At 40.7% G+C, this 23,592-nt stretch overlaps 1 protein-coding gene across 1 annotated transcript; it reads right to left on the bottom strand.

Moving 5' to 3' along the window:
- Window positions 1-1,488: 1,488 nt before the first annotated feature.
- NXPE3 (neurexophilin and PC-esterase domain family member 3) lies at window positions 1,489-23,518 on the bottom strand. The gene is made up of 7 exons (XM_032681006.1): window positions 23,435-23,518; window positions 22,088-22,137; window positions 19,988-20,200; window positions 12,602-13,362; window positions 10,632-10,705; window positions 6,694-6,900; window positions 1,489-5,801 (listed from the first exon to the last, which is right to left on the bottom strand). The coding sequence occupies exons 3-7, from the start codon at window positions 20,078-20,080 to the stop codon at window positions 5,251-5,253; spliced, it is 1,686 nt and encodes a 561-aa protein (XP_032536897.1). The 5' UTR covers window positions 20,081-20,200; window positions 22,088-22,137; window positions 23,435-23,518; the 3' UTR covers window positions 1,489-5,250.
- Window positions 23,519-23,592: the final 74 nt, after the last annotated feature.

The following is a 23,592-nucleotide window of genomic DNA, read 5'->3' as shown; positions in this document are numbered from 1 at the left end:
TTATAAATGCTTTGGGTTCATTTTAAAAAGTTCCCCACTATGATATCTGTCACATCTACAAACATGCGAAAACCCAATACACATGGCTTCAAACCAACTGTAAGCAGAAAGTTTGGAACTGTACCTAACATATGATTACTATGACACTGCTGTCAGAAGGGAGGAGAGGAAGATGTGAGTGAGCAGCCTGGGTGGGAAAAACTGTTCCTTTTTTGACGTATTTGGAGAAATACGTGTATATATGTATACGTATTTCAGTGTACTATCTCAGAGGAGTGAGTTAGTCCCACACAATTGGGATTGCCTTTGGGAACCTCCACATGACCAAATTCCCAACCTTCTTCCTCTCCTCAATGCCACAGAGAAAGACCTTTACATATTGTTTTTCGTTAAACCCATTCTTAAATCCTTTCTCTTCCTCTCTTTTTCCTATTGCCCACTCCCATTTCCCCTGTAAGGATGTCTGGGGCCTGACCTAACACCACACTGAAAAGCAGCTCATGTTTGCAGCATCTCTCTTCTATTTTTGGCCAAGAGAAGGCTGACATAGGTTGGACACGATGGCAGCACGCTTCACTTTCAGTTTCCAGAGCAAAATGTTGAGAATAGGGCACTTTACCTTCACCCTGTTACCTCGTGGCTGTCAGGTGGCACTGGGAGAGCAGGGTATGAACTCAGCTCTTTGTTTTGGAGGAATGTAGGAGCAGCACCCTGGATCTGGGCCCTCCCCCTACCCTACCCCCTTCAGTGGTCACCAGCAAATGAGAGGGGGAACAGAAAAACAGAACAGACACTGTTCTGTGCACTCTATTCTAGTTTCCAGGAACTTGTAGTTCAGCGATTTTCCCCCACCAAACAGGCTATTTTTGGCTACATATATTAGAAGTCAGCACAAAGGACAATGCACCCTGCTTACTACTTTCCCAGCTGTGAATTCTGGCTGCCACCTAACCCCAAGGTAAGCTGGTAGCCATCCCCCAACTCCTCCACTCTGGTCCTCCAGCCATGCCAGAGGCTCCCCAGTCTGTGCCATGCAGCCACTCTCTCCCTCTCCCCATGACCTTGAAAACACAGCTCTTGGGCTCAGCTTCTATTATGTCAAGAGCTTCTATTATATCAGGATGAGAATAGAAATGAAAAATCATTTATAGATCAACCAAATGACATCTAAAAGCATCGTGTGCCCAGTCCTCATCTTAAAACACAAATCCTCTGTTTCTTCATTTCTCCTTCCTGTCTATTCCAGGCCTGATGCACCAACAACAGGAAACATCAGTGTGCTTTGGTGGTAGGTCTCATGTCAGGCACAGATCATAAAAATCACTCTAAGTGAATTTAATCTATAAACCATAGTGTGAAACTCCTACCCAACATATAGCACAAGAATGTAACAGGTAAAACTAAGGGAACTACTATGCAACTGTAAAAATATAAAGGATGTGGGGTTATGACAAACAAGATAAACTGAGACTAAATCAGATTAAATAGTTCAAGTAAACTTTCCCTCTTTATTAGGAACTTTTCATTCTTTGAGCTTTTTGGCTATTAAAATTGTTTTTCTGATCACATCAGGAAATAAGACAGTAGAGCTTTCTTCATATTGTAAGCATTTCAATTAATATACATATATTAGGAAAAATAACACCTTTGAAAACAAGTTCTTTCTCTAACCCACAGATGTAGTCCTTCGCTGCTCCCAACATAGTACGAGTCCTCCAAACACTCTAAACATACATGGAGTAATCTGGACTTAACAAGTAAGTGCTTTCTAAATTAAATACACATCTATGACTGAAGTTTTTTGCTGTTACTTAAACAGTCATGAGAGGAAGAATGTTTTAACCCACAACTTGCAACCAGACCAAAGCAAAATCCCAATACTCTCAACCCTTCCAGGAGACAACTTCAAACCTTTGTTTTTGTCACATGTACATGGAATTGTCACCTGTAGTACATAAAAAATTGTACAGACACTTGTGGTAAGCAAAATTTCTACTTTTAAATGCTTACCTCTAACAAGTAAAACAATGAAAAATGGTGATTTAAATCTCGTAAAGCAGAGTCACAATAGTGCTGCACTGCAGATGAAATTAGAAGCAACTGAAAACTTGAAAAAAGGGAAACTTCTGCTTTTTATCCTCTCTTCTCATCAACAATTCAACTAATGTCTTCTAGAAGGAAGAAATCAGCCTAAGAAGATATACAGGAGAAACAAGAGTCTCAAAATATTACAGTGCAACACTCTTAATATGTAAAATGGAGTTTACTTATTTTATAAATAAATTGCTCTGAAATCTTTTAATAAACACCATTAAAGTACAGTTTATTTCACTGGGATTTGAGGGATCTGGATTTTGAATAAAGACATTAAAAAGGAAAAAAAAATCTGTACTGAAAGGTTAATAATCAAAATGCTCAGAACGAGAATGAACATATCAAAAATACAATTTTTTCCCTTCAAATTAAGAAAATGGAAAGAAAAGGAAGACAGGGTTTTGAAATATTTTGTGAAATAACTTCTTATGTGTAAAGAAAGGTACTTAACAGACAACTGAGATATTCCTTTCCAGTCCTGTTTCACATTAAGTAACTTGAAAAATAACCAACCTATTAACTCAAGTCCCTATTAAAATCCATTTAAAAGTTTAAATAAACTGATTTAAAATATTTTATTGCTTCTATGGTTGCATATACAGTACATATACAACTGGTGTGATGGTAACGAGAATAGAAATGAAAAATCATTTATAGATCAAGAGAATAACATCTAAAAGCATCATGTCCCCAAACATGAGTAAATCCTCAGTTTCTTGATTTATTCTCCCTGTCTATTTCAGAGTCCAAAGAAATGAAGTATTGGTCCTCATTCCAAATCACCTGCCAATTTCCCTCAAGTTCATTACCTAAAAGTTAAGCTGTTATTAAAAAATTAATCTAATTAAAGGGTGAGGTTCTACTAGAAGGCAACTAGACATCTTTGCTAATAGCAGTCCTGTTCTCTTTCCCTCCAATGTCAAAACATTCAAAAGAATATTTTCTTCCCTATCTGTGCTTGGTAGCTAACAGTGATATAAAGCTGCTGTTGAAGAGCAGTGGCACCACAACATTCAGAGGAGAAACATGCTGCCGCAACATTTTCACACACAATATGGCTTTATGAGGGAAACCTAATGGTTCGTCCACAAATTAGGTAGTTTCCTTCAAAGTACAAGTTTGAAGTCTTATTTTCATTAACATTACTAGGATAGATTTGTTATTCAGGATGAAAGTCTTACACTATACCTATTTTAAAAATCACACCTGGGAAAGATGAAAGGTCATTTTCCATCGTGGTGGTTTACTTTCCCAGACCTGAACCGGTGTGGTCTCTTCTTAGCAGAGGATAAATTTCCATTACCATATAAAAGGAATAAATAGTTACCTAAAGGCAGTGTATGGACAGATGCTACGGGAGGCAGTTGTCAGCAGGAACCAGCAAATTGGACCTCCTTAATTCTGATTTGAAAAGCTAAGAATAAACATTATTTCAGTGTATATGACTCGTCCAGTCATTTTTAAACATTTTTAAACATTTTTAAATTGCTAAGTTTATAGATGGATGCCTTTTACATGCTGAAAGCATTTACATTTGTTTTTAAAATAATTCTCAGTTGTCCTTTAAAATGAACAAAATAAAAAGCACTGCTGCTGTAGTTGGTAGCACTAGCTTTCTTGGGGCTCCAGCAATGAGAGCACAATCTTTCTTAAGAGAGCAGCAAACGTGACAAAGAGCAAAACATTTCTAACATGAAGACACTTCAACTATTTCACTCTGTGCAACTTACCAATTTGCCTTATTAATCTTCTCTGTTTGCTTACAAAGACCCACCTTTGTTTTGACACATTTCTCAGTAACACCACTGGTGAAGACTGGCTTTGGCCTGAATGGGACCAGAAGTAAGACAACATGGAACACTTCTCTGCTGTTTAATTTGGGAGCTGAATTTAATCAAAACTCTATTTAAAGCTCTATGAGTTAAAACTGAAGAGAGGCTCGATCCAACTAGCAGTAGTAAACACCACACCAAGAGGCCCAAGAGCCGCCAGCTTTCACACCAGCAAACCTGGGTCTGTACTGAGCAGCTGTATGAAGGCAACCCTGTGTGTGCTTGGCTTTTGGGTGCTACGTGTTTTACCTTTTGTATTGGCAGCAGTGGAGTTCATGAATAAATGACAAAACTGGCAGACCCTGATGAGGGCTCAGGGCATGGCCCTGGCCATCAGTGTGTGCCAGTTACTGTTACCCAGTGCCAAACTTGGCCAAGTGCATTCGGGTTCCTTGGCCCCTTCGCACAGCCAGAGCGCACGAAGGACGTACACGAGTCACTGTCAGCAGCCTGGCTTTGCAGGAGCATAACACAATAGCTTTATCTCCCAGGGAAAGGAAACACTTCCATCGGAAAATGCTTCAAGTAGGCGAGCCTGCAACTTGAACTTGCAGAAACTGCCTGAGACAGTGTCTTCACTGAGATCATAATACACATCTCATCATTACAGATAAATCAAGATGTAGACAGTGCATCAAAGCTCAAAAGAGATTCAGTAGTACAGGAAACAAAACTAAAATACTGGCTATTTGCACTATTTAGCAGCCATCTGTAAACACCACAGGTGCCCTATTAAATTTCAGCAAATTCTTCATGACTTAATACTACAGATATTTTGATTGTGCTTCCTTATTAGTGACTTTGGTACACTCTCTTCATGTCTCTAATTAGGACTTTGCAACAAGAATGGACACTGTGTTTCTCTGACATACAACTAGAGGAGACACCTCCTAAACTCTGGAATGTTAATAGAAAGACCATTCCCAAAAGCTTTCCTAGGTTTCACATACAGTTCTGAGCAACAAGACCCTGACAACAGAATCAGTGCCATATGGATTAAATTAGGTATACAGTGCAGACAACTAGTAAAGCTAATAACCCAAATAATTTCTTATTGAATCCTGTCAATTTAATTTAAGGTGCTCTCTAACAATCTCAGATATGAACGATAAGCTTGAAGGAATCAACCTTGCAGGAAGATATGGCCTGAACAGTCAACTCCTCTTTACCACCTTTCACAGCTACCTAGAGTTAAGGCCACTCTACTCATACTGCACGCATTTACAATAACCAGAGTTCCTCCATATCATCCAGCATCATTCCATAGCTCTGACAAAGAGCAACTTCACTTCAGCTGTAGCAAAAGATGACATACGGATTTGTGCTAAGTTTGCAGAGGGCATACATAAGATAAAAACGCATCTATTTGATTCTTAACAATTACTTCCTGTGGGTGCAAGTTATGTGGCAAGTAATGAGCCACAGACATCTCCCAAGCATCCACAAAGTGCACAGCAATTCCTGAGAACATTTTCCTCATGACAGAATCAAGCTGAAAAGAATACCAATCACTGTTAAAGAGGCTCACTTCTGGCCCAAGCTCCTGAACATTAGCTGTTCTGATGACGATTAAAGTCTCGGGGCTGCGATCCAGCAGCTGAATAACTGATCTCCGAATGTTCCTCAGCCGCCGGATATACACTTCCACCGGGAAAGTGCTGAAGTGGGACCATATGGTTATGGCTATCACGGTGTTCCTCCCCCCCACGATGCCGTTCAGCTCGTTGGCGATGTAGCGCAGTTCGCTGCTGAACACTGTTGAGAAGCGAATGGGTGGCCCGTGGCAGCGGAACTTCAGCAGGATGTTGTGCTTCAGGTCCACAGACATGAAAGGGCCCACGTTCTTAGGGCTCCTCAGGTTAAATTCCACTAGATCTGAAAACCCAAGAGCAACCATTAGTGAAAGGCAGCATAAGAGGTTAAAACTATCAACGAGATGCTGGGACCACAGGGTAAAAGTAGCAGCAGACAAGGAAATCTGAACACAGTTCTAAGAACTCTAGCATTAAACAGATGATAAGCATAACTTTTTAGAGTGGAGTTTATGGGTGTTGAAGTTGAATGTAAGACAAGACACTTGGACTCCACAAGGCTGTCAATGCCTTTTTCAAGTTTCCTGAACTATTTTGTTCTCTCTAGTAAAAAAGAAATTTTCCAGATAGTCATTGTTGCCCTACGAATCTGGTGTTCATGAGAACCCTTCTAGCAACTTTAGGACTCCATTAAATTCAAGGTGACTTAAACTTGTAGGCATTGAGGAGTCCCAAAGTCTGCGTTCCAGTGCAACTGCTTTATGGGAAAGGGATGAGGGAGGGAGGAATATCTAATTGGCTAAGGAAATTCTGTTATTTAAGTTAAAATAAGAGAAACAACCAAAACCTATGAACATTACAAGAAGTTCTTTGCTACTTCATTCCAAAACCACTGCTATGACTGTGACGCTGCAAGGCCTTACAGAGGCACCCTAAGTGACTTCTGCTGTGGCTCCTGGGGTGGCCACCTTAACTCACAGCCACAACAGTGGTCCCTTTACAAGGACAACTTCACTGATACCTTGTGGCCACATTTCCAAGGCCTACATGTTTCCAGTGTCTGTTCAAACATTTGAATAACTGTCTGTCAGCACTTCTGATGAGGTTTCGTCTTCCCTCTTCCTTTGTTTTGCCAGTGTCACTGTCGCTCAGTAAGATCAGCTCTGTGTCTGAGATATGAGAAATAAAGCTTTGCAAAGGTCTTTAAAGACAAAACCAAATTAAAAAAAAATTACCTGGAACAAATGCTGTCAGATATTCAAACCACTGCCTTATTGTAGAGTCTCCAAACAAGTGGATTACTTTTCCTTGTAAGCACTCGGTTATATCATCTGATTTGTTAAAATTATGGATCCAGTGTGTTCTGGACCTCCACTGGTCTTCATAATAATAACCAGAAGGGGAAGCTGTGGGATCTTCAGCTCTGTTCATAGTGATTACATCTGGAAAAGAAAAATTCTTTGAAATTAACAACAAAACCAGCCTCCATAATCCTCATGGACACGTAGTCAGTGATGAATGAACATCTTCCCTAGTTTAAAGCAAAAAGAATGATGTGCTGGGTTTGACTGGGATAGAGTTAATTTTTACGGTAGCTAATACGTGGCTGTGTTTTGGATTTGTGCTGGAAGCAGTGTTGATAATGCAGGCACTCCATTACTGCTGAGCAGTGCTTACACACAGCCAAGGCCTTTTCTGCTTCCTGTACCACCCCTCCAGTGAGTGGGCTGGGGGTGCACAGGAAACTGGGAGGGGACAGAGCCAGGACAGCGGAACCCAACTGACCAAAGTGACATTCCAGGCCACATGGCATCACGCTCTAATATAAACCTGGATAAAGAAGGAGGAAGGGGGAGGAGGATGTTTGAAGCGATGGCAATTTTCTTCCCCGTGATGGAGCCTGGCTTTCCTCAGGATGTCTGAACACTTTCCTGCCCATGGGAAGTGGTGAATGAATTCCTTGTTTTGCTTTGCTTGTGTGTGCAGCTTTTGCTTTCCCTATTACAACGTCTTTATCTCAACCCAGAAGTCTTCTTATTTTTATGCTTTTGACTCTCTCCCCTATTCCACCAGGGGGGTGAGTGAGCAGCTGGGTGCTCCTTGGCTGCCGGCCAAGGAGCACCTGACGACCACACAGACTGAAAAACGTGATGCATCACACTTCTGTAAGCCCAGGTATTTCACCCCACACTTCTGCAGCAAAACCTGCAACTGCTGGCAGAGTAGTTTGAACAATCATAGTTTAACTTGGTTTAAGGTAAATGGTATCTCTGACATTACCGTAAAAAAAACCCAAACCAAAACAAAACAGAAAAAAAAAGAAAACCTAAAAGTATCTGGCATGTGTCACACTTGCGACAGCAGCGCTCTATCGTGGGTGCTTGCATAAGGTAGGGAGGAGCAGAGGCAGAAGGACGAGCAGAGCATCTTCCCTCATCCCGACCGTGTCGCAGCGCGCGGCTGCCCTCTGGCGCCCGGCCTGCGCCCGGCAGCTCCGCTCAGCGCAGGACACCGACCGAGGGGACAACCTGCTACCACTCAAAAAAAAAAAAAAAAAACCAAAAAAACCCCAAACAAACCCACACGCCAAAAACCCCTCCAAAAAAATCTCTGCCTACAGAATATGGAATAACATATATCGCCACAGTCCTGCTCTATCACCACTAATTTTATACGTGCCCTTTGAATATGTTAATCATGAGAGTCTCTAATTCCATGGATTTTGGACTTTCTCGCTGCTATCTAGCCCCCTCACCCCTCACTCCCTGTGACAGGCAGCCCCCTGAGGAGCAACTACACGCCAGGGAAGTTCTATTCTGTAGGACGCCTGTGTGATACCTTGCAGGCAAAGGCCAGAGATTACAGAAAAGGAGCTGCAATCTCATGGTTATGTAAGTCACATATTGCCATATTTCTCTCGGCAACCAGTGTGATATTGGTACATCAGACTTCTGTGAAGTCATTTCAGGTTTCTCCTTTGCCACTCGCATATTCAAATACTTAAACTGAACAAGCAGGGAGCTCTTCCCTGGCACAAACACCAGTTGCACAGAGCACACACATCCAGCTACATTTAAGTTTTAATGTTTAAATGATTTAATGTTTAAACACTTTTACCCATCTTGGTGTGGAGATTATCTGTTAAGAACAGTCCCTGCCCTGTCACAACTTAGAGCTGTTTGGTAAAGCACACATTGTTTGCCATGGCCAAAATCATGCCAGGGACCACTCTAAATATGTACAGAGTACAAGCACTGGAGGTCCAGGGCCTAAAAGCATCCCCTGGTAGATGCTCCATTATAACATCATGCATAAGCACCTTTAAACATCCATTCCTCATAAGCATTTTTTTGCCACCCCCTTTCTGTACAATATTCTCTGTGTGTTGTATTAATAGATGTTAACCTGAGAGCTTAGAGGTTGTTAACATCCTTAGACCTCACAGGGACACGGTAAAAAGCAAACTACTATTACGTTTGTATAACACAAGTAATATAATCACGAGTACCACAGAAAAAAGCCTTCAGAAAATTTTATCTTTGGATGTTACTTTAAATTAGACAACAGGGACAATGAAGGAAGAGGAACAAAAACCCAGCTAGCAATGTGGACTCATCCAATATTTGTGAAACAGGAATCCTACAGAGAAAGGAAAAAAAGCCTTCGTATGGTCGTGTAATAGAAGACCAATTAATAATGTGATTTCACAACTTGAGTTTGTTCGATTCTAAGTTTTGATGGAAAAGTATTTCCATTTTTTACCTTTTAAGTGGATTTTTCTGCTACACAGAAATGTATGCTATAGATATAAAAATGGTGCTAGAACAACTTTTTGGTGCCTCACAGTAAACCAGCATTTCAAATCTGTGTATAGTATCATATCACTTTTGATCCAGAATTCAGACAACCATTACTTTGGGATTTTATAGGAGAGAGTAAAAGTTCCAACCTGAAGTTATAAACTAAGGATAGAAATAAAAACTTGCAATTCAGAAAAATAAAATTTTAAAAAACTTGATCTACATTTACCCCCAAACAAAAAAACATGGACAAAAAGAAGAACAATGAATTTGTGTGTGCCAGCAATTCTAACAAATCCGTACATTCACAATCATTATACTAACATATTAAGTTTATTTATTCAGAGACTGCTGTTCCTGGAAGGAATTTCCCTGAGGAAATACGCTACTCTTATCTACCCTTTCTAACCCAACATTAATCCTTGGGAAATGTAGGCAGGCTTTGATCATTCATAGCTCCTGGAAGAAGGGTGACACAATCAAATCTCAAATTTGCAGCAGTTTCTGTGAGGAAATACACAAGATTAAAAAGGCAACAAAAACACATCATCTAAAGGGTCTAGAGAAAGAAAAGGGATGGAGGGGAAATGCTGCTAGCCTAGTAGCAGCACTCTATTTTTTTAGTGAACAATAAAACTAAAAGCAAGAAATGCTGTAGGCTGCTCTCTGTTCAGACTTTATTGCACAGGTCAGGAACTCTACCATAAAAGCCTCTTAAAACCTTATGAAAAAAAGTCTAAAAAGCTCTCAATCAAGAAAGAATTCTCTGTGTATCACATTTTACACAGGCATAAAAAGTTTGCACACGGATACGAACGAGATACAACCTCTAAGTTTAATTTAGTACAGACTGTCTTCGTTCTGTTTTTAGACAGGGCACAGAACAATTAGGCTCTGGTCCACAACTGTAGGTTCTGTCATCCTGTGGTAACACAAAGGATAGTAATACTTAAATGCAAAATATCAAAATTTGTTCGACAAAGTTCTTAACAAAGAAAGAAATTAAGAAACACCCCACAGCTGTTTTTGCTAGATTGAGAGTTTGGTAAGCAGTTACTCTAAGACATTTTACAGCTGTGAGTAAATGCTAGGGGGAAAAAAAGTTTTGGCAAGAGAACAATCTTTTCTCTTTTTTTTTTTTTTTTGTTAAAAATCTCATTTGTGTATGTAATTCTGGAAAAAAAATCATTATTAGTACTGAACTTATATTACAGTTAACAGCAAAAAGCCTTCATCTTCTCAATACAAATCTGAAATCAATTTCTATTCCATGCTACAAAAACAAACAAATCAATTATTACCTCATGCCTGTTGTTCTCTTTTATAAATTTAATTATGAATTAAAAACAAGAATCTTATGAAGTTCACTTTACCTGTAAATGCCTTGGGCTTTACAATGACTGAATCAGGTCCACTGGAGAGTATTGGCCTTTTGATGTTCACATGACTTGAACAAAACATAAACATAATAATATTTGTAAAAATTACTGTATAATTTGAAGGTAATATTAATCTTGTTTTTTCTTAATCCACTTCAGATAAGTACATAGTATTCACACAAAGAATTTTTTACTCCAAGTTTACTCTACTTCCTATAACTGAATTCATTCTGCATTAATTTCCTCAAGATCACCATCACTATTCTGAATCCGAATTCAAAATTTCACAGCACTAAGACACCAATCCTGTGCACACTTTTGCTGACACAAATCCCAATAAAGCTATCAGAAGCCTGCGAGAGGCTCTGGAGGATTTTCCACAAAGATGGGAAGTTCCCAGCTTGCAGAGTGTGGGGATACAAACCACTGAAAGGGTACAGTGCTGCAGCAGCTCCCAGCTCTGACAGACCTCTACAGGTGCCTATCACAGCAAATACCTCTGTTGAGGTGGTTGCTGCTTCCAGCCCCTGCAATCAGCAGCACAGAGCGGAGCTGGCGGCAGTGCAGCCCCACCACCACCTGCAGTTCTGTCTCCAGACTGGGCCACTGGTGGTGTGTCCTCTGGGGGAGAAGGTGGCACCAGACAACGTCCAACCAGCTTCAGAGACCTCTTGCAATAAGGTCTTCCAGCAGGACAGCAATTTGCTAAGCACAGAAACAAAGGTCATCCCCCTAAACACCAAGAGATCTCAGAAGGACTTGTTTATGGACACCAGTGAATTCTGATCACTTTGTGTTGGTCACACTGTACAGCTGTGACAGATGCAGAGATTTAATACTAAGCTTTTGTTCTGTCTTTTGCTACTGTTCTGAAGAGAATCCTTGTGTAGCGTTTTTCTCCATTTAAGAAATAAATTATTTGGAATTTCTATAAGCCACTCAGTCAAGGATCTCAGAGCTGCATGAAACAAACAAACAAACAAAACCAAAACAAAAAGCCAAACAAATAACCTCCCCCAGCCAAAAAAAGCAAAACCTTTCCCATTCCCATTTGGAAACATCATTAATAAATATAAGCCATATTTTACAGGTGAGCTGCCAGAGGCACAGAAAAATCAAATGACCCACTTACAAACTCGATAAGGAAGAGCCAAAAAAAATTCCACCGATACTTACTTTTTGTTTCTAGTCTTGGTTTCAAACACGCACACAATACTTTCCTAATTACAGTATTGGGAACTGTTACTCTAAAATCTTTCCCTATGTAAGCCTCAACTGAACATACTGCCAAAAGCCTTTCCTTCAACACTTTTGTTGGAGAGCAAGGCAGCAGTCTGCAACTACAGCTCTGACACTACAGAGTGGCCACCTTTGTCTAAATTCAGATGTCTAATTTCATAGAGAAGCACTTCTGTCACATCTACCCAGGCACTAAGAGATGGTTTGGGGTTTTTTAAATGCTGATTGCAGAAGAAAAAGATGACTAATTTAGTTTGACACTTGAAATAACATGCACAGATCATTTGCCCTTCCACATTCCTAAGATTTGACAGTCACACTGTCAAGCCTGGACTCTTTTTAAGTAGTTCAGATTTGGTCAAAAAGGCATCTCAAAACATTGCCCTTGATGCTGCAAATGTAGATGTGGAAACAAAAAATAAGGAAACAGTCCCCCAAACCACCACACGATTCAGACAGTACGCTCTTGTGAAATTCAGCAGGTGAAGCAGAGCTGAATTCAAAGCACAGAGAACTACCCACCAAGTTTCTGTAGTTTAAGATTGCTGTCTAAGATTCTTGTACAGCTGAATGGAGGAGAACAGACTCAATCAAACACCTCCTCCTGCAGATACACTCTTCCTCCAGTGCCATGTGTCATAATAACCAATAAGCCAAATTTGTATTAAAAAACCCAAACAAAACAACTTGACTGAGTATATACATAAATTCAACAACACACATACCTTTGGAAAAAAAGGCTTTCCTCTTTTGTCAGAAGACCTTTTAGATATCCACCTTTGGCATGGCTGATTCGGCTGGCACAGGACAGTTTTCGAGGCTTGTAACAGAACCACGGCTCACCCGTGTAGGGATCTGTGAAGTTACAGACTGGGAGATCTCCAGGCAAGCAAACGTTGCACTCGGTGGTTTCTGAGTACCTCCCAGACTTGAACGAGCTTTTGAAATAGACCCTGTCCGGCCTTTCTTCTCGTAAACGCAGGAGGACTTGGATTGCTTCACTCGGATGGACAAGTGACACAGAAACTTTGACCTCTCCTGGCCAAAGCAAGGTAAAGAAGACTTTGTAAAGGCCATTATGGCAATCTACAACCCTTCCTGTTGCTCCAGCTTTCAGCAGAGGAGAGTGAATTCGTGCCTGTAAGTAGTCTCCGCCATACCGCTTGGGCTTTCCTTGGAAATCCTTCATACGAACGAGGACCTCCAACTCATCACCCACTCTTAAGAACCTGCTGGGTTTCACAATCACAAAGTCACTACGTGTGGGATCAGTGCTCTGTGCAAAGGCAATTTTGTTATCGGGGGGTTTTGGCCACTGTATTGCAGCAAGCAACGTTTCCTCCTCCTCTTGTTCTCTTTTGGACAAAGTCTGCTGCGTGTAACCGCAGTAAGGCTTCCTGGTAGTTTTGTTTGTCTGTGACAGAGAATGCTGGACATTGTTTTCCGTTATCCAATTTGATCCTGAAACTGTGTCATCATCCAGGTTCTGGGGAAGAAGAAGATCACCTGAAACTGTGCTATGAAATGAAACGCTGTGAACAATGGATAATGAAATGATCCCAAGAACTGGGCTTTCCTTTGTAGAGCTTTGAAGCTGACCAAATGAAGCAACTTCACTAGAAGACTCAAATCTATTACTCTGGCCATGGTATTTCTAAGGAAACAGGTGGGCAACACGTAGTTACCCTGTTTTGGCAGAGAAGCTTTTATATAGATCATATCCAATATTTTCTATGGCAGTATTTTAGCTACCGGTATATTCTGTAAACATCAGCAATGAGAATAAAAATTAAAAAAGGTTGAAAGATTAAGCAGTAAATTGTAGCTCATGTTTTATTTTCTTCTGTAGTAACATTTTAGTCTTAGAGCACCATGAGGTCTAATAGGTGCCCCATGTAATGCAAGGAAATAGGGCTTCTTTGAGACACTACACTGCAGATGACGCTGAGGCACCCCCTGCACACGCCTTCTAGAGAAGTCTGCTGCGTGTAGCAGCTGCAGTCATTTATCTGGTCACACTCACATTGCTTCTTATCTAATTATCTGAAATGTGTCTTTCCCTGTAATGTACAGATTGGAAGAAATAAAAGAACAAAACCCCAGATGCTTCAGGGACAATGAATTCATGAGCCAGTTGGCAAGTAGAATAGTGTAGAACAAGCTAGGACTGAACAAGCAAAAAAATTATTGGTTTGTTTATTTATAAGATTGTAAAAATCTATATAGAGCTCCTTCTAGAACCAAATGAAACAGAAGAGCATCCCCTAATTCACACAAGAGTTTAAAAATTAAAATAGTTAAATACAATGTTAGACTAAGAGAGCAGGCTTCTGCTGCAACTTGACATCAGTGTCCAAAACTGTATTTTCATGCAAATGACTGCAGAGATACCATCATCTTCATGATATCACATGATTTTGCAGGTTTGCACTAGGAAAATTTTAAAAATAGCACAGTCTAAGCCTCCAGAGCTACCCATGAGATTTCTAATCAGCAACTCCAAATTTACCCTTCAAATACAAACAAAATCAGCAGTTAATGAACAATTAATTATCAGGTATATATAGTAGAACTTATCCATACTTCTATTTCATAAAGAATGAAAATAGTTTTTCAAGCAAAGATTAAAATTATATAGTGCATTCATTCCCATGGCATCAGAGGATAAAGACTGCTAAAAAAGTCAAACTATGTTATCTGAATGCTTTTAAAACATCATTGTACTCACCGATACCCCAGCGTGTCCCATTTAATTCCTCCATAACTAACTGCCCAGTAATGTACTAAAATTCACAGCACTTATATTAAAGCCTTATTCGTTGTTATAAACCTTTCTTAGTCCATTGAAATATCACCAGTGTATAAAAATCATGAAGAACATAACTGAGATTCAACACACTGTTTTAGAAGAGTGTAAACCTAACAAACAGCAGAAATGTACAGGCTTTTAAAGTCTGTGATATACGTTGGTTTTGATCAGCTTAAGAGTAAGAGGATGAGCACATTAGGATGTAGGATGGATACGCAAAATCTTCTTTGTATGATATCCATGCTAACAATAAAACCTGAAACCTGAAATGTAGACTGCTACATGGTAACTCTAAAATGTAAACTGACAGGTATCCAGAGATACATCAGATGTTAACATCACAATAGAAGCTTTTGCTTCTATTTTGCATTTCCATCCAGGATTTAATAAATTTGCCCTGAAGGCCATCTGAGACAATTCGTAATTATTTACATTTTCCATCACAGCAAGCAAAGCTGCAGATGTATTGCTGCATGTTACTTTCATTAGCCCAGTAAATTTCAGCCAAAGCTGAGAGTGAATCTCAGGCACAGTTCTACTTTAAATCTTGTCTACATGCATTCTTGAATTAAGCCAAGTGTCTATTTTTGGATACCTTCACAACTTCTTCCCTTCGCTTGCTTGTGCAGATCTATAACACAGAAAATACTCATGGAAACATTTTTAAAAGGTAGCTATCTATTTTAATGCATCCAATAAGCTGGTAACAATGTATCAGTCAGCAAAAATATTTAAGCATTTTTCTAAGGAGGGGTGGAGGGGAGAATATGTGTGTCTGATTAATTGTTGCTTTCAGTGTAAGTTCTCAAGAGAAAATTTCTATAGTTCAGCTGATTCTTCAGTAGTTGGTACTTAGGGTCAAGGGGCATGGGAAAAAATCCTTTCAAATTAAGAAGAGAGATGGCTATCTAAGACAGCCTTAAAAACAGACATATCCCTATTTTTAATCTTCTATAAATTTCTTCAGGGTTTTTAACCCAGTCTTTCTGTCAGAGTTGTAGAAGATGCCATTTATGGCCTAGCTAGGCTTTCTGAAGTCTTTCCAGGGGCATACCTATATTTTTCAGTGGAAAAGGGTGCAGAGAAAAGCAAGCCAACAAACTCATTCAGAAAACAGAACATAGTTCAATGTCTCCAAATCAGTCCCCCTGCACAGCAAAGCACAAGGCCAAAGCTCTTCACCTGCAGCTGAGGCCAAGGACACTTCAACATCTCCAGGTTATGACCCATCACGCAGAACAGATCATACCACAAGTATTTCCTCAGTCTATCTTCAACAGGGGTGAGGGTGAATCTCCATGAAAGTAAAAGCAGAGCTGCTTCAACTTCATTAAGAAGCCATTCTTTCTCCAGCATTCTTGCTCATCTTTACCTTCCTCTCTCAAGCACAACCAGGACCATGCATCATTGCAGAGATTCTCTTTGCCAATAAAGGCAGGGAAAGCTTCACAGTCAATTAATATACTGAAGATCCTTGACTGACATAGAAAAGCTTTCCAAACCATCTTTCTCTCTTTAGTGTTTCCCAGGCTTGGCTCCAAACAAGTGTTCCAGTTCTCCTGCCCCTATGGATACATAAGGGCTGCCCTGAGGCAGATAATTAGCTGACTTTGCCCCCACTCCATTTCCTACTTCCTCTTTCATTAGCATTTCCAAATCTCTGGCTCCTCCATGGTATGTTGGGACACTGAGACCCAGTGGGTCTCCACTGTACCTAGTAGCCAAAACTAAATAAAATTCCTTTAAAAAAAAACAAACAGATAAAGAACATTTCTCAAGATTTCTCAAGAGTACTCTTCCTTTATGACACAGATACTTTTAGCTTTTATTATAGTCTCCATGATAAATAACACTTGCCCTGCTTTGCTTATTTCCTTATATACTCCATTCAAGGTGTCATGTATTTTAAGTGCAATTTCCAAGGGACTTTGTTTGTTGGTTTGTTGGGTTTGTTTGAGGTTTTTTGTTTGTGCGGGAGGCATTTGTTTGATTTTGTTTTGTTTTATTGAGGGTTTTGTTATTGTTATTTTTACTTTCTTTGTTTTGAAGCTAACCAGAACCCAAATCTGACCACAAAGCACTTTAATGGATGCCTGCCAAGTAACACAGGTAGGACAAAACAGATTACATGTCAATTAAGCACAAACAAATATACAAGCGGTTCCTGGCATTACAGATGTCATAACAAGGGGGGAGCTAATGGGAGTTTCAGCTTAACTACTCAGCTTTTGGCATTCTCACTGCCAAATAAGCAAAAATGAGATAAAACATACAGATCAATAGAGACAATAATGCTCTCAAAAATATTCTAGAACGATCCCAGAGTACTTGATTAGATCTGCAATGAACACTTCAGTTAAACACCATAATGTAGGTTGTGTCATTGAATGAGTTGCTTAAAGTAACCTTAAAACACTCATTTATGACAGCTGGCCAATGAAAATGCTGAGTATTTCAACTGCTGCTGAAAATGTGGAACTCCATCTCAAAGCCCGAGATCTTCCACCAACTGTAACTGCTGGCTTGGAGTTCAGAACAGCTGCTGCAAACCTGCAAAAGTCACTATCATTAGAGCAGGAAACATCACAAGAGATTCCCAGCCAACAGGTATGGTGGAGGAAAAAGACTTCCAGTTTGACCAATAAAAACTCTCAATTTATGCAGCAGACAGCATTTGAAACTGAACAAATTCCAATTACTGAAAGGTCAGTCATCTTATTCTCAGTAATTTTACTCCCAAGGTACTCTATTTGTAGTCTATGACAGACATGAAATCAGCTCACTGTCATTACCATCTCACAGCACTGAGTGGGTGCTAAACTACTTTAAGTGTCAAAGCCAATTCTAAAAAGCCATCACCTAACAGAGAAATGTTCCAGCAACACTCCGAATAAGATGAAGTTATCTTTTGTAGGCACCTGCAATTTAGCAGCAAGAAAAAAATGACTTTGTTACATAGTTCTTTTGTTCAGTTTCAGCTGTTTGATTTCATACACCATTACTTCATTCTGGTAAGAAACTTCCCTTCTCCCCATACACTCTTTTCAAAGTGCTTTTTAATCAAACAGTGCTCACAACCAGTCCTGAAATGGTTCTTTCACTCTAAAGGTAGTTGGTACAAATTCACAAACTCTCCTGTATCCTAAAGGCATGATGTTTGGCAACATCCTGATACTTGACCAAAAAAAATTATTGAACATTTTATCTCTGTTCACAGAAAAAAATTAAATTAAAATAAAAATACATTTCTTCCAGTACTATAATACAATGACCTGAAGGGAGTAGTGGACAGCTTGGTTCTTTTTCAATATAGAGTAAGAAAAGTAAAATTCTGACATGAGGATTATTGAGAGGGTGTCATTAGTAGCTTAAGAATTCAAGAGGCAAGATTCCAACATGAAAAAGCAAAAAATCCTACAGGAAAAAAAGCAGGGAGGATAGCTAGGGAGGGGGGATAGCTGACAATTGCCTTAGATCTTGAGCTTTAGCCAGCTAGGTTAGGTGATTTGGGGATGAGAAGCATGTCTGATGCATTTACAAACATGTTTTCAACAGCAGTCAACAAAAAGCCCACCTTCCAGAGCCCAGACAGATTAGGGTACAGATATTCTGTGAAAGCTTTCTAAGACTTTTTCTGGGTTTGATTTCTGACTGAAAAGAATCAGCACAGATGCCTATGGTAGACTGCCTGGAAAATTATGCCAAGATAGAAACAAATACTGGAGCATGTCCATTCAGAAAAGTCAAGACAACAAAAGGGGTTAGAGTGGCATGTTGTGCTGTAAAGATTTACCAGCAACACAATACTTAATCAAGTTTGGAAGAGCAGGTAAGTAAAAGGTCAACAAAGCCACGAAGATAATATCATGAACAATGGCAAGAAAAAGCACAAAGCAAACCTGCATTTTCCATTTCATTCTCAAAGCACTGCCAGAGCCCTCTTCTCTAAGAAATGTAATTTAAAAAAGAAAACAGTCTAGGTTTCAAAATATCAACACTCCTCATACAACATTCTAGGTCATAAAAACACCCAAAACCACAGAAAAGAGAAAACAAAAGCTACTTTATATGTTACACAAAAAGATCATGTTAACTTGAGCAAAAGGTCCACCAAACACAGTATTTTGACGGCCAATAGTTTCCAACAGCGGGTGTGTGGGAAAAGAATACAGACCAAATATTTCCTCCTAAAGACTTAATGTAGTTTCTAGCCCTTTATGGCTTAGAGATTTCTTAAACACAAGGGTGGACATCTTTAAGATCTAGTATCCTCTAATAGATTTTTCTTCTGTGCATTCATCCAGATTCTTTGAATATATGCTTTTAGCAGCTACACAGCCTCACTGCAAGGACTTCTGCTGCTTTGCTGCAATCCACAAGAAGCATCCCTGCTTCCTTTAAAAATCAACATTTGCAGTTTTTATTTAGTGTCTCCAGTTACTGATCCTGTGTCACTTGTGGGTTGACTTTAACCTGGGGTTAGTAACTCAGTAACTAAGCAGTTTCAAAGTACGTCTGTAATAACATGCTAAGTAATATGAATAAATATGTAAGTCAGACACAGCAGAGGGAAAAAGGGAAAGGCAAATAAAAGTTGCATCAGTAGAGGCTGGAGATCAACTTGCCATCTAACAGCTCTGCAGAACTGGCCATGTCAACAGGACAGTATTGTGGCAATGAATTAATGAGAGCATAACCACCTGACTGAGCAAAGTGATAGTTCCCCTCAACTTGACCATGGTGAAGAAGATTGTGAACTCGAACACCGTGTCTGGTTTTTGGACAACCCATACCCGAGACAAACTGGAGAGAACAGCTAAGAATCCCTGAGATGATTAGGAAACTGGAGTGACACTAAGGGAACCAAACTTTTTTTTTATTTCTTTTTAATCTGGAGAAGACCAAAAGGGGATCTAACTGCAGTCTTTCACTACCCAAAGGGGAGTTACAGAGGAACTGAGTGAAAGTACACACTAAAAAAATAAGACACAACTTCCACCTGCACATGAGATAAACATTCTTCATTGCATGAGAGGTGCAGCACTGCAACACACTGCCTAGGTAGGTTGTGAAAGCTGACTATCCTTGAAGACTGTCAAAACTCAACAATACCTTGTGCGGTCCAAGCTAACTCTGACGTTGGCCCTTTGAGGAGAGTGTTGACTAAATACCTTCACACATCCCTTCCAGTCAGAATTTTCTCTGATTCCAAGTTATAGCTAAATGCTGTCAGACACAGTTCTAACCTTACATCCAAAATGGAATAATGTTACTCAAGCGCTCTTGGAGCGGCTTCACTTACCTCTAACTGAAAAAAATTATGGACCAGCACCACAACAGCCAGTACTGCCATAAGCAGGCAGAAGATCTGCAGCCTGAACGAGTCACGCCACATGGTCCATTCATATCTTTCCCTCCCATGTTAGACGCTGCCATGACTTCCATCCACCACAAACATGAATGTCATTTCGTCTCAGCAGTGCACAAGAGAATTCAGTTGACTTCCACTTCATTCCTGCAAGTGCATTTACAAAAACTATATTAAGTCCTCAAAATATTACTATTTAAGTCAAGTTTAACACTGAAAGCATACAAACGGTGGAATTTGGCAGCACAATAACTAGTACAATAGAACAGTCAACATGGATTTTTTTTTTGTGGAACTAATCTGAACAGTACTTACATTACTTAATTCTCTAGGTCATGTCAAAGCAAAACCTTATAAAGGTAGCCTCACCTGTAGCTGATACAAAAGAAAGGCAAAAGAAGAGTGCAAGATTTCGTTCTGCCAAACAAAAGAACCAAACCAAGTAACAACCACCTTATTTATCCGTTAGGCCACACTATCACTATGCAGACATCAGGAGACCAAGACTTCCAGCAGAAACTTGTGAGTTTAGATATCTCCCATTTACCTGTTTACACATTCCAAGGAGTTGTTATTAAAAACTAAGGTCTGAAGCAAGTTTGGATAAGCAAGATAAAAGATGCTTTCTCCAGTTTTCTGCTGGGGGAAAAAATTACTGTAGTGTTACAGAGGAGATATTTAACAGAGTTCAATGCACTAAAATTTAACTTCGCATCATACTATATCTTATCTGGTTTTTTATCATTCCTTTTACCTCATGTACTCATATGTAGCTCTAATAGTAAAAAAAAATGAACTCGTGGGAAGAATGTGTTCAGTTTTGGTGCTTCTGGGTGGTTTTTTTTTAATAAAATAATAGTATTGTTTTTCATAAAATTTAACTTCTGTAAAATACGTCATTTCTTTGAGGTTGCTTGATAGCTGATCCACTATAAAATCACAGACTTAAAGCCACTGATAAGGCTCTCACAGCTTAATGCTTCCTCAGTAAGACTCTTATATCTTCCTTTCTTTTTGAGAAGGACAATTTTGAGGCAGTCATTTTGCAAGCAAAAAGGATACTGTTCCTGCAGAAGCTCTAAACTTGGAACCAGGAAACAGATGGTAAGGAGAGGCAGTCAAAAGACACCAATCTCTTCAAATCTAATATTCTCAAAGCAGTATTACTCATACAACCATCCTCCAAGTGTAACAACATAATCAAATGATTACATTAACTTTGTATAACTTTCTATAAATAGTATAACTGAGAATTTATACTATTTCTTAAGTCTAAATGAAGAATGCTGTGTCAAAGTAAACACAATAATACATAAAATATCGAAATTAACTAATTAAATTATTCAACAAATGCACATAGGTTAGAAAACTGAAATATATTACTGGTATAACCAGGACAGTCTCAAAATAGACCACACATCAAATTGCTTTACAAGGATTATAGGGATTATAACTTCAAATGCTTTGCTGAGAATTACAGAGATTGTATTTCTGACCAACGAACAAGCATCGAAAGAGCAAGACATCCATTAAAGTGAAAGTATCAAAATGCCACAAAAACGCACCTTTGTTGGAACAGTTCTGCACTAACAGAAAGTACTAAATTTGCATAAAACAGCAGCTCAGGTTTTAAACAATAATGATAATAAATATACCTAAATACACGAAAATGCTAATTTAAGGCCATATATGTCCATTTGAGGAACAGAAACAAATATATTAGAGAATAAGAGAATTTTCAACTGCGTTGCTGAGAATTCTCTTCACCAAAAAGCACAGGACACTGAAAATCAACAGAAAGTCATTTAGATACCTAAAAAGGCCACAGAGGCTATTCCCATGTATTTTTGTTCCAAATTTTCCACATTTCTGTAAATGTCACATGCCCTAAAACATTCAATGTGCAGGTTTAGAGCTTTCTTTATGTTAAAGGCCTTAACGTACTGACAGTTTCACCATCCTTGACCAATTGATCTCATTTATTTTCCGTATGAAGGAAGCCAATAAGTACATCAAAAAGCCTTAGGTTCTTACCCTACTCCTGAAATGTTCTCTGAAGTCATCCGTGCAAAAGGCCAGACAACCTTGGAAACAATACATTAAAAAAATAAATACATCTATACACACATAACTATTTTCAAACAAAATTCATGCCCTGGTAGTTTGTTTGCAGTGACACAAAACAACATGGCCGTTATGACTCTTTATCAGCAAAATTACTTTCTTTTCTACAATAATCCAGGGATTTTTTTTTTAAGTGTTTCATTTTTTTTAAACTTCAATCCTATATCTTTGAATTTTCTCCAATTTATCATTAAGTATTAATTCTCTCAGCTTTGTTCCATGTTATTACAAGTCCCCTTTTGCCCAAGGTTAAAAACAAAAACCGGTTTAATTACATTTTTATGAAGGGTATTCTAATTGCCTCATGCTCCATTACGGGATTACAGTTTGGGGCTTTTTCCCAAGTTGTCAGTTATTGTCAGGTCTCTATCTCCACAACTCTCTAAGCCAGCAGCATTACGAAAGCATTAGAATTATTAGTATCAGTGCCACCGCTCCCAATGTTGGCACGCGAATCGCAAAGGCAGAGGAGCCACTACCTCTGGCGATGCCCAGACCGTGCCACTAAGGCGCAGTGTCTCAAGGCTTGGTGCTCGCGTAGCTGCAGGCACGGAAAAAAATCACATTTGCTGCTGTTTTCCCCTAATTCCTCCCGCCTTGCTCCCCGGAGAGCGGGAGCTGCCAGCCCCTACAACCCGCGGGCATTCCGGGCCAGTGCCGCAGCTCCCTGCGGCGGTGCCGCTCCGGGGAATCCCGGCTGCTCCCGCCGCCCCGCGGGGCCGGGACACGCACCCACGAGTGAGGGACGGGGGACGCCAGCAGGACCCACCGCTGCCGGCAATGCGAACCGCACAGCTGTATTTTACTGTCCCAAGCCACTTTACAGGCGCCGCCGGGCGGTCCGCCCGCTGCCCGTGTCCCCCGGGGGAGCGGCACAAGGCGGACCCGGCATCCCCGGGGGAGCAGCACAAGGCAGCCCCGCATCCCCCAGGGAGCGGCATGAGGCGGACCCGGCATCCCCCAGGGAGCGGCATGAGGCGGACCCGGCATCCCCCAGGGAGCGGCATGAGGCGGACCCTGGACCGGCAGGAAGCATCTTCAGCCGCCGCCGCGATGGAGGGCGGGCAGCGCGCCCCTGCGGGCCCGGGGCACCCGAGCGGGGCACCCGCCAACCCCGGCACCCCTCACCCACCCCAGGCCTCTCCACCGCGGCCCCGGCCCCTGCCCCACCGCCGCCCCGCCTTCCCCCGCCGCGGCTTCCCCTCCCGCTCCCCAGACGAGCCCCGCAGGCCCCGCCGCCGCCCCGCGCCCTCTCACCGCAGCCCCGCCGCTCCCCCGGGCCAGGCGGCGGCCTCGCCCCCGGCCCGGAGGCTCTCGCCGTATATCCCCCGGCCCCGCCGCCCCGCCTTCCTTCCCGCCCCCGACACGGCGGCGGCGGCGCCGCCTCCTCCCGCCCCGCCCCGGTAACGGGTCTG

The sequence above is a fragment of the Chiroxiphia lanceolata genome, chromosome 2 (genome assembly GCF_009829145.1).
Source record: "Chiroxiphia lanceolata isolate bChiLan1 chromosome 2, bChiLan1.pri, whole genome shotgun sequence".
NCBI classification, from domain to species: domain Eukaryota; kingdom Metazoa; phylum Chordata; class Aves; order Passeriformes; family Pipridae; genus Chiroxiphia; species Chiroxiphia lanceolata.
Note: the sequence above shows the minus strand (reverse complement) of the source record. Positions and strands in the feature narration are given on the sequence as shown.